General features: G+C 40.1%; 1 protein-coding gene across 3 annotated transcripts in view; it reads left to right on the forward strand.

The window, feature by feature from the left end:
• btf3 (basic transcription factor 3) overlaps positions 1-12,160 on the forward strand; it is a 33,304-nt gene that overhangs the window by 8,800 nt on the left and 12,344 nt on the right. For all 3 annotated transcript variants that reach the window (XM_060912541.1, XM_060912543.1, XM_060912542.1), the window contains exons 2-3: positions 4,036-4,104; positions 4,191-4,304. In XM_060912541.1, coding sequence (XP_060768524.1) covers positions 4,036-4,104; positions 4,191-4,304 — 183 coding nt within the window. The remainder of the gene's footprint in view (positions 1-4,035; positions 4,105-4,190; positions 4,305-12,160) is intronic.

Raw genomic sequence — 12,160 nt, forward strand, 5'->3', positions numbered from 1 at the left:
AATGTATGTTTCACTTGCCCCGGGCAATTGGGCAGTCCTAAATATTGAGCCCTGTATGTTCACAGGTGCACATGCCAAAGCACGCAGGACTGACACCCACAATAGTTGGGGCCCCAGAAAAGGATATCTGGCAAGTGCGAGTCATGCGAGTATAGGTTTATGTAATTTGGTCTAATAAAAAAACGATCTCTCCCCACAAGCGGCCAAAACCGAATGCGCCTGAAGTTGACACTCGCTGATTCCCTTAATTTACAGTCTCATTTTCATTTTGCAATGGTGGCCCCAACATGCATGAAGAATGAGTTTTTGTCAACTATGTCTTGGATTTTACATGAATACTAGGTGGGAACCTATCGTTTTGACCACACTTGCTGAGAAAGGCGAGTCTGGGGTGACTTTTACTCGCCATTAGATTTCACAACTCGGGGGTGGTTAAATTACACACTGCAAAAATGTTTTTCTTTGGTCAAATTCCATTGAGAATTCCTCCTTTTTTCAAACAAACATACCTGAAATATAAAATAATTGATAGTGTGTATGAAAAAGGCTTTGGACGAAATGACCTGTATTCCTTCTGGTGGCCAGGCCCAGGCTGCTGTTAACTGTTGTAGGTATATTAGGTGCAATTGGTCTTAAGTGATCGTTCTCATTGAATCGTTCTCATTAATAATACCATTAATTTTGGCGTTTAATAATAAATTACCAAACAGCTAAATGTATTACTTACCGTATTACAAAGACAGCCAATAGCACTTATGTACACTTTCGAGTTCTTTGAAATTGTGTGACTTCAAAAATATTGGGAGCAACAAATAAACACAGTTTCAATAATAATTGAATTTATAACAATGATGTACATTCAATAAAGTCAGCAGATATACATATAAGCAAGCATAAACGGTGTGTGTGTGTGATTGGAATCTTATCTGAGGTATGTGTGTGTTTGTGTGTGAGGGAGAGAAAGGTGTGTGTGTGTGTGTGTGTGTTATCTGAGGTGTGGGGGTCACCACGTGGCTTGAACAAAGAATTAGCACGTATTGCTAATGAGACAAAAGAATTAGCCGGTGGCTAACCCACTCCCTGTAACATTACCAAATTCACTGAAATCTTGATGTCAAAATATGTGTAATAAGGAAATTAAGGATGTTAGTAAGGATAGAAGAGAGCATGCACGACTTATCCTTTAAAACAACACAGAGAGAGAGCCATGTAGAACTCAAAAATAAGTATGCACAATTTAAACAGTTTAAATTCACAGTACTTCATAAAGTTAATTCCTAAGACTAGTCCTTTTGCCCAAAAATGCCAGTCTTACTTCCAGTATCTTGCTTATGCAAGATTATAGAGATGTTCCGAGACTTTGAGTCCACAGGAGCACGTGAGTCGATTCCGTGGAAAGCAGAGGAGGATCTTTGGTCCAAACTTCAGCGTTCGTGAAGGAAAGTCTCTGATCAAACAATGTGCACAGCGCTTTAGTCAGAAGGAATCTGGTCACTTCTAACTTTAAATTAACTGCTTTGGGCTGCAGTCGTAACGTTACTTATAATAGACAAACAAACCGGTTGTAGCTCAACCAAGAGAGAGAGCGCAACTCAAATAGTTCTACCGTGGCCAATGGTAAACGAAAGCACGCTGAATTCTTTTTCTCGCGAGAAAGGCGTCTTTATCTTGGGTGCTCTGACGAGCGGGTCTCCTTATGTCCGTGTTGAATTCACGCGGCGCCAAAAGAGGAAGAAGGAAGTGTTGCTCAGTTACTTATGGCTTCATGGAGGATGTGACGTAGGAAATCCCGCCCAGGCGTGACGTAGGTCAACGCGGAAGTTGGTTGATGGGAAATGTACATAGTTCTTAAAGAGACGGGCTGTTGTACCTACACTGTACAAAAACCAATATTGGGCTATATAGTTAGTTTTGATGTTTAAATATTATTAAAGGTTTACATGGCCTCTGATATTTTCAAAATTAATACTGCTTGAAATGATTGCACATTTACAATTTGTCATCAGTGTAAATGTACACTGTTAATGTTATTGGCCAGAGCTATAGTGCTGAGTAGTTGGAATATCTATTTTGTGTAAACAATAGAGTGAAAGGGCTGTATGGGCAATAATATAAGGATGACCAATTAAGTGTCTGTGCTGATGAAAAATACCATGGAACCAGTAACTAGACAAATAAAAGCAATCTAATAACATCACTTTTCAACTTGCATCTGATATTTGAACATCGAAACTGATGACACATTTGCATTGCACGTTTACAATTTGTCGTCAATCATTTTGAACAGTATTAATCTTGAAAAAAATCTGTGAGGCTATGTAAACCTGTAATAACATTTGAACATCCGATATTTGAAACCTCAAAACTGATTATATCATCCAGTCTGCTGAGACTGGTTTTTGTACTGTGATCAGCAGCTTGGGCCTGGCCACTGGAAGTTCCCAACAGTGCAGTGGATTGTGGGATATGTGAAAGGGGTGAATAAACACATCGTTCACGTTACAGCTGGAACTATTTTCTGAGCCTTTGAATAGATTGGATTCAAAACTTGTCACTCAGGACAACAGCACTGTTTATTCCTCTTGTACTACAGAGATTTGCCAGCACTGAATTTAAAATTTGTCATGCTTTTTAGTGGTTTATTAATACTTAATGCTAATGCAATGTCTGAAGTTCCAGTTGTCATGTACTTTATAGTAGCTTGATACCATAGTGCTTGAATTCGTGAATCTGATTGGTCAGAAGTTGTATGTATTATTTTCATGTATTTTCATATTTTCTGAGCACAGGCTCAGAAAGTAGTTCTGGCTGGAACATGAATGATAAGTTTATACTGTGTTAATGTGCACATTCTAGCATTTTTGTTTCTATAGTAAAAGCTCATGTACAGGGGTTTGTTTTGTGGATGTGCCACATAGGAAGAACAACTTTATTCATCACATGTACACTTGTGAAATTCCTCTCTGCATTTAACCCATCTGAAGCAGTGATCACACCCGTGCGCACACATACCCAGAGCAGTGGGCAGCTATGCTACAGTGCCTGGGGAACAGGTGGGGGGTAGGTGCCTCACTCAAGGAGACCTCAGCCTAAGGTCGCCCCGTGTTAACCTAACCGCATGTCTTTGAACTGTGGGGGAAACCGGAGCACCTGGAGGAAACCGACGCAGACATTGGGAGAACATGCAAACTCCACACAGAAAGGCCCCTGTCGGCCGTTGAGCTCAAACCCAGGACCTTTTTGCTGTGAGGCGACAGTGCTAGCCACCATGCTGCCACATATGTACATATTTTTAAAAGAGAAATTATTTATAAAAATACTTTTAATAGCATTGTCTAATAATAATTAAAAATGTAATAACAAACAGGACGGTGAGTAGGTGCTCTGCCCTGCGTTGTGCAGCACCCCCCCCTTCCCCAACACACACACACACCCCTACATTTTCATATAACAGCGCGTTATTCCTTACATACAGTTGTTTCCTCACCAGTCTCTCAGTTCAGACCAAAATGAACCACAACTTGTCCTGAAGACTGGGGTGGGTGTTTGGTGGCGGAACATTTAATGACTATTACAGATATGTGTTAATCATCTTACAGAAAGCTGGGTTAATTATACATTATTTGTAAAACTATTTAGCTTTCATTTTTTATCTTGGATTATACAGAGTCTGCTTTACAAGTCCCTGTGAATGAGTTGATGTATTCAAGTGCTGACACCTTTTGACCGATCAGGTTTGAATATTCCGACAATGCTGTGGTTTAAGAGAACATAACTTATTTTTTTTGTAGAAAGAAGTCCTCTTTTTCTTTGGTCATGGTCCTACAAACTATATTTACATATTAACAAAATAGGATAATTTCAAGTCTCATGAGCAGCAGTCGTGATGTGAACTAGAGTGCTGTATCAATACAGGAAAGTCACAAGTGCCTCATTCAAAGGTTCAGGGAATGTATTTTACAGTTAAAGGGTTTTCAGGGTACAAAAGGTTTGAACCCTTGCACTGTGTAAACACATCAATGCTTTGTCTTGCAGATGAAAGAGACAGTAATGAACCAGGAGAAATTAGCCAAACTGCAGGCGCAAGTCCGCATCGGTGGAAAAGTAAGATGAAGGCAACTTTTCTGAATTTGATTCTTAATGACTAGATTTTGGTGTTATTAACTCGTTTTGACTGTTTTGTTACATAGGGCACTGCACGCAGAAAGAAGAAGGTTGTACACAGAACTGCTACCGCAGATGACAAGAAACTTCAGTTTTCTCTGAAAAAGTTGGGCGTCAATAACATCTCCGGCATTGAGGAGGTGCATGTCTCTTTTCTCTCTCCCTCCCCTCCAGTGTGTTTTGATTAATTTGTTCTGTAGGTTCTTTATAGCAGTGGATCTTGGTGTGGTCTGGGCTTCCCCAAGAAACAAATATAAAATTCTTAATTAAAAAAAAAATTATGCTGGAGTCACAACCCATTTTGACTCATCAGCTTTTATCTATCCATTATATGCACACACTGACCTTGAGTAAACAAATATCAGAATATTACTGTATACAGGAAAAACGTCCTATTACAAAGCTAAATGTGCTGCTTGAACTCAGGTGCGCCATGTCATGGAAACATTGACTAACATGCACACTGATTAAGATGGTCTATGTTATGAAGGTGCTCTGTTCATGTGGTCAGCTATTTGGCCCATCATTCCAGCACAACATGGTTCCTTTTAGTGATTCAGTGCGTTGTTCATTATTTATCTATCGCTCACAGAATATTTTTGTTCTTCATGCTTTTGTTCAAATGGGTTGCCAGATATATTTTGGCAGCTATTAATATTCCTGGGTGGCTGGTGGTCTGACGTTTCAACATGCCTAACAGAATTGTATATTCTGGCTTAATGTGCATGTGTAGAATGGAATTGAGTTTTGTTTTCTGCTACAGTTAGAGTTAGTTATGTAGATATGTTATTTTGATAAGAGTGACAGACCTACAGATATAACTATAAATTTGGGCTACCGGTATGCTATTCTGATAAAGCAGTGTTCCAGCGAGCTTACCAGGAGGGCAGGGTGCCAGTCATTATCGCAGGCAATTTTGCACACGCATGGATGCAAACGGCACGCCTTTTGGTGGATGCTGCCTTTTTCACGGCTGTCTGGGGGACTTGTGTGAATCGTGCAGATCCGATGAGGTTTTTTTTGGGGGGGGTGTTGGAGTGTCAGATTATAATTTCATCAAAGTAAATTCTGTATTAAAATTACTAAATAAGCAAATGCCGTTACAGTCCATGAAACATAGGAAGTACAAGTATGAGAAGAAAACAGTAAATCAGAAAGCTGCGCACGTAAAGCCAATTGGCTGCGCGCCATTATCTGCTGCTGGCTGCACTTCACTGCACGCGCAAGGATTTCCATCAGTCCAGTGCAAGGATTTCCATCAGTCCAATGCAAGTTACGTAATTGGCTTTACGTGCGCAGGTTTCTGATTTTAGCTACTGTTTTCTTCTCATACTTGTCCTTTCTATGTTTCATGGACTGTAACGGCATTTGCTTATTTAGTAGTTTTAATACAGAATTTACTTTGATGAAATTATAATCAGACACTCCAACACGCCCCCCCCCCCCCCCCCCCCCCCAAAAAAAAAAAAAAAAAACTAATCGGATCTGCACGATTCACACAAGTCCCCCAGACAGCCGTGAAAAAGGCAGCATCTGCCAAAAGGCGCGCCATTTGCATCCATGCACACATCACCATAGATAAAGAATCTATCATGCAAAATTACCCATACCGGGCAACTATGTAGGTTAGATTACTTTTGTAAAATAAAGTAAGTAAATCTGAAACTCTTAGTTAACCAGTTTAGTATGATGCTTCATAATGTCACATTCGTGCTTCATGTGACTCGAACAGTTTAAAGACATGCAAATTCGGTACAATGGGGCCACTGTAATTGGCGCAAGCTGTTGTGGTTTCCCATGCCATATATATATATATATATATATCTTCCTATGGCAAAAGATAAATAAATAAATAGTCACTCACGTCCACGTGCATTTTTGCTCTGAACAAGCATTGTACACCGCAAGGATGTTTTGGACCTGCTTGCCGGCATGCTTTTCAATAAACTCTCAGCACTTAGATCTGTCTCTCGCCCATTAACGAGTCTAATGTTGGTTAATAATAATGGTAAAACTGTTAATTGATCATTAATATTCGTCTGGGATGGGAGAGAACCTAGAATACACATGGACAAACTTTGTCAGCCTAAAAAGAGAGGAGAATTAGCGTTGCCAAACAAAATATTATCGTTTTTCTTTTGAGATGGCAAACCTCGTTAGACACTGGACTGGATCCTAACTAAACAGGAACTTGCATCTTTTAAACCTATCGAAGCTCTTTCACAGATATTAGAAAAGGAGAAAAACAATAATGGGAAGAATCCTATTCTAATACACTCTCAAACAGTTTGGCAAGAAGTACATAAAATATGTAAGATCTCCCATAATAATCAAAAATATGCATCTATATGGCCCAAGCCTAAAATAAAAATAGGGAGACAGACAATATATTGGGCTCAATGGCTAAAAAAAGGTATTAGAATAGTAAATGATCTATTCGAAGAGGGTAAATTTCTTTCTTATGGCGGAATTGGAGAAAAATTTAATTTAGAAAGTCGAGGCCACTTTTGGAAATACTTACGGATTAGACACTGTGTAAATGGAAAAGTTGTTTTTCAACAAGATAAAAATGTAGAGTATTACACAGAGTTGCCAACAGTATTTCACAAGGCATCGAAGTGGTATGAGATGTCCATGGATAAGTATTAATGGTTGTGGTAATCTGAGGATATGGGAAAAAGAACGATCTTGTGCACTGGAGGAAAAGACATGCTTTCAATTACATAATTTGGGTTACACCCTGTATTTCTGAATTTGGGCTTTTTCTGTCGTGATACAGGGTAATTTGGGCTTCTCTGCATGCACAAAGTGCTGTTTACCCAGTGATCCCAGTGCTCTGTGTTTAAACCTGCTGCTGCTGCTTTTTTAGCTACAAAGTTATGAATAAAGAAATTTATGAATGTTATTTTTACCTTTACTGCAAAATGTCTGCAGAATACAATCCCTCTTGATGTACATGACAAAAATAATTAGAATACAGTTAGTATTTAAAAGATGTGATGGGGCCTGAGGAGAGCCTGGAGGAAAGGAGCCTGTGAATGAAAAAGCAAGTTATGCACTATTGCCGTCAAAGAGACAAACCTGTAGCAGACCTGTGACACAAAGGGTTTTTCAGTCACATCACAAGAATTGGCAGTGCAATTCACAGTATGTAGTCAGGTAAAAGATCTTAGTTTAAATGAAAGGCCAGTGTCTAAGACTATCGTCAACAAGAGGACCAAGCTCCAAGTCACTGATTCCAACCACACTTGCACAACTGTATGTATTTAAGATGCAAGCTGTATCTTAAATACACACAGTTGTGTCCTGAATAGCTGTCTTTTATTCAGTCTTTTACCTGATTTAAATCATATGACACTAGGTGTCAGAGAGATATTGCAGTTGAGGTCAGATAATGTGGGATATAGGGCTATATTTAGATTTTTAAATGATAAGGAATTATTAGGAGAATTTAGCACAATAGGGTAGTAAACATTCTGGTTCACACTCTAGTCCAGAAGGTGGTGGTAATGCACCTAAAAGCTGTTTGCCAACCACCATAAAAGATGATTAGGATTTTCCTAATGTGGAAATTCTGCTCTGGTTATTGGTGCGTGGGTCTCACTCCCCCACGAAATCATGGCATGCCGATTGCCGTTGATTGAGAATTCGTGTTCTGCGCGAGGCTTGCAGCTAGTTCCGGGTTCGTTGAACTACATCGGAATGGTGCGGATTTCGTGTCAGTTACGAGAAATGCATGCTAACTCTTGCTAATTTCAGTGTTTTTAAAGAAGAAAGTCAAGACATTGGGTTTTACATGCAACCAAGTTTATTTAATCAACCTTTTTTTTTATACACTTTTGGTAGCATATTTTGGGCGCTTGACCTTAATTTGGGCACCTATGACGTTATCCGTTGCAGGTTTCATGTAATTGGAAAGCCTGGAGGGGATCCTTTCCAACACAGATATATATCAGAGAAGAAAATTTATTCAGTAAAAAATAATACATAGATGCTATTACATTCCAGCTAGGCTCCATGGAATGGGCCTGGTTGAAGATGATCTATGCTGGAAATGTAGGAAAGAGCATGGCACATATACATGCATTATGAGAGTGTCCCAAAGTCTCCCCACTGTGGAGGAATGTTCTGGACTATGAATAGATAGTTGGAATGTGAACTGCCTAGATCACCAGGACTGTGTCTCCTTGGGGACAAAGCTACAGTGCCACACTTGAGCAAATCTGTGTTTAGAATATTGAAAACTGGCCTAATAACCTGTGCTCAAGTGATTCTAAGGTGTTGGAGGGATTCCCAAGCTCCTGCACTGAATATGTGGAGGGTTCTAATGATGGAAGCTGTGGCATGTGAAGAGATGCTGGGAAGACTGAACTGGTAAAATGACATTGTTCATGAACAATGGGAAAGCTTCAGTAGATATGTCTGGCGAGAGCAACTCAAGCATGTAAGGAGACTGATAATTGGTCATAGCAGTAATAGAGGCCATGTACTAATGCCCAGCATTTCTGAGATTAAGCAGCTGCCCTTCTTGCATCATAATTGTCAATGTCTATTTGAATACCTGCCTGGATGTTTGTTTCTGTCTGTTTGTTGTGTGATCATATTCTCATAAATTTAATTTAAATAAATAAAGTCTGGGGTGTTAACATTAGATTGGATCATGTCTAACGTTAACGTTAGTGACTAGATTTTCTGTAGATCTATATCTAGAGTCTAGATCCATCAGTCCTAACTTGATTGATTGAATTTGTCTTCAACTTCTGAATCTACAGTGGTGCTTGAAAGTTTGTGAACCCTTTAGAATTTTCTATTTCTGCATAAAGATGACCTAAAACATCAGATTTTCACACAAGTCCTAAAAGTAGATAAAGAGAACCCAGTTAAACAAATGAGACAAAAATATTATACTTGTTCATTTATTTATTGAGGAAAATGATCCAATATTACATATCTGTGAGTGGCAAAAGTATGTGAACCTCTAATGGCCCTTTTCCACTACCCTTTTTCAGCTCACTTCAGCCCGACACGGCTCGCGTTTTGACTACCTCAGAGCAGCACGACTCAGCTCGCTTCAGCCCTACTCAGCACCCAAAACTCGCACGGTTTTGGAGTAGGGCTGAAGCGAGCCAAACCGAGCCGAGTGGGGCTAGGGGCATGAGGAGACACTCCCCTGTGCACTGATTGGTGAGGAGTGTCCTCACATGCCCACACACGCCCCACGAGCACGCTGGGATCTGTCAACACCGTAAACCCGGAAGAAGAAGAATTACGAGAATTATGAAGCCTTATGTGCCTCGCCTCATCTATACGCTCTTGCCAGTATCTGTTGGCGTTGTCCGTGACAACAAGCCACAGCACCAAGACCAGCAACACTAACGACTCCATGTCCTCCATGTTTATTGTTTACTATCCGGGTCGTGAGACTACCGCTTAAAAGATAACTGATGTCACTGTTTGCGCCGCCTAACGACATCACGTGACGTCCACCCACTTTCGCTAACTCCACCCAATGTGTCCACCCACTTCCAGCCAGCACGGTTCAGCGCGGCTGTAGTCGAAATGCAACTTCAACAGCCCCACTCAGCTCGACTCCGCCCAACTCAGCACGGCACGGCTCAGCCCAACTCAGCCGCGTTGGTAGTGGAAAAGCAGCGTAAGATTAGCAGTTCATTTGAAGGTGAAATTAGAGTTAGGTGTTTTCAATCAGTGAGATGACAATCAGGTGCGAGTGGGCACCCTGTTTTATCTAAAGATCTATCAAAGTCTGATCTTCAAAACATGTTTGTTGAAGTGTATCATGGCACAAACAGAGGAGAATTTTGAGGACCTCAGAAAAAGTATTGTTGATGCTCATCAGGCTGGAAAAGGTTGCAAAACTATCTCTAAAGAGTTTGGACTCCACCAATCCATAGTCAGACAGATTGTGTACAAATGGAGGAAGTTCAAGACCATTGTTACCCTCCCCAGGAGTGGTTGACCAACTAAGATCACTCCAAGAGCAAGGTGTGTAATAGTCAGTGAGGTCACAGAGGACCCCAGGGTAACTTCTAAGCAACTGAAGGCCTCTCTCACATTGGCTAATGTTGATGAGTCCACCATCAGGAGAACACTGAACAACAATGGTGTGCATGGCAGGGTTGCAAGGAGAAAGCCACTGCTCTCCAAAAAGAACATTGCTGCTTTTCTGCAGTTTGCTAAAAATCACGTGGACAAGCCAGAAGGCTATGGGGAAAAATGTTTTGTGGACGGATGAGACCAATATAAAACTTTTTCGTTTAAATGAGAAGCGTTATGTTTAGAGAAAGGAAAACAGTGCATTCCAGCATAAGAACCTTATCCCATCTGTGAAACATGGTGGTGGTAATATCATGGTTTGGGCCTGTTTTGCTGCATCTGGGCCAGAACGGCTTGCCATCATTGATGGAACAAAATTCTGAATTGTGCCAGCGAATTCTAAAGGAAAATGTCAGGACATCTGTCCATGAACTGAATCTCAAGAGAAGGTGGGTCATGCAGCAAGACAACGACCCTAAACACACAAGTTGTTCTACCGAAGAATCGTTAAAAAAAAGAATAAAGTTAATGCTTTGGAATGGCCAAGTCAGAGTTCTAACCTTAATCCCATTGAAATGTTGTGGAAGTGACCTGAAGCGAGCAGTTCATGTGAGGAAACCCACCAACATCCCAGAGTTGAAGCTGTTCTGTACAGAGGAATGGGCTAAAATTCCTCCAATCCGGTATGCAGGACTGATCAACAGTTACCGAAGACATTTATTTGCGGTTATTGCTGCACAAGGGGGTCACATCAGATACTGAAAGCAAAGGTTCACATACTTTTGCCACTCACAGATATGTAATATTGGATCATTTTCCCCAATAAATAAATGACCAAGTATAATATTTTTGTCTCATTTGTTTAACTGGGTTCTCTTTATCTACTTTTAGGACTTGTGTGAAAATCTAATGGTGTTTTATGTCATCTTTTTGCAGAAATATAGAAAATTCTAAAGGGTTCACAAACTTTCAAGCACCGCTGTACTTGTGTTCTGGCAAACAGATGCTCAGTTTCCCCCATGCTAATAGTGTGCTGTGATTGGTTAACGTGTTACTTTCATTGCAAGTCAGCAATGCTCGTTAGGCCTGGTAAAATAAAGTAGCTGGAACACTGTCAGAATATCAGATCGCTGGCCCAAGTAAGATGTGTATGTGTGGAAACGTTGTACAGATGTACATATGATGAAGAAATTATTTATAGACTTGGTGTTTAAATTCAAAATAAAATGGTTGAATTCAACCTTTTATTTCCTCCTGGGAATTATTAAAATGTCATTAAAAATGATCAGCAATTATCAATATCAACTGAAATGAAACATTTTATCAAGAGATTTTCTGGTGTATCACCCAGCCCTAATTGTACAGGGGTGGCAATGCTCGAAAAACCTCATGTCCGATCGTCCCAGACAACTAAAGTCTGTGCAAGGACGGGTAAAATTTGAATGGTAATCGTCCGATCGGACAACAAAAGTTAGTGCTGGCAACCTAAGCAACAGGCACACAGGTGCTAAGAGAGCAGGGAACCAGTCTAAAGTAGCTCGTCTCGTTTCACAGGAAATGTATTAGTTTTATTCATCAACGCAATATATAAAAGTACAAAAATATTTTGAGGAAGCCATTCAAATTTCCTTGTTTTTGGTTATAATTCATCAAAGTATGCATGTGTTCGAGTGTACTGGAAAAGCTTGGCTCAGAGGGGTCCACATAATGTAATTATACCAATTGGCTAAGGGCGAAGAGGGTCAAGGACATTGTGTGCCAGCAGCATGGTTGAAGCGGGCAGGTGTCAAACTTGGAACTTTTATATCACGATTGGAGTTAAGAATAAACGATATCACTGAATGTTGATTGTCTCTAACAGGTGTGTGTATATGTGTGCATGTGTGTGTATATATATATATATATATATATATATATATATATATATATATATATATATAAA

The sequence above is a fragment of the Neoarius graeffei genome, chromosome 28, assembly GCF_027579695.1.
Source record: "Neoarius graeffei isolate fNeoGra1 chromosome 28, fNeoGra1.pri, whole genome shotgun sequence".
NCBI lineage: Eukaryota > Metazoa > Chordata > Actinopteri > Siluriformes > Ariidae > Neoarius > Neoarius graeffei.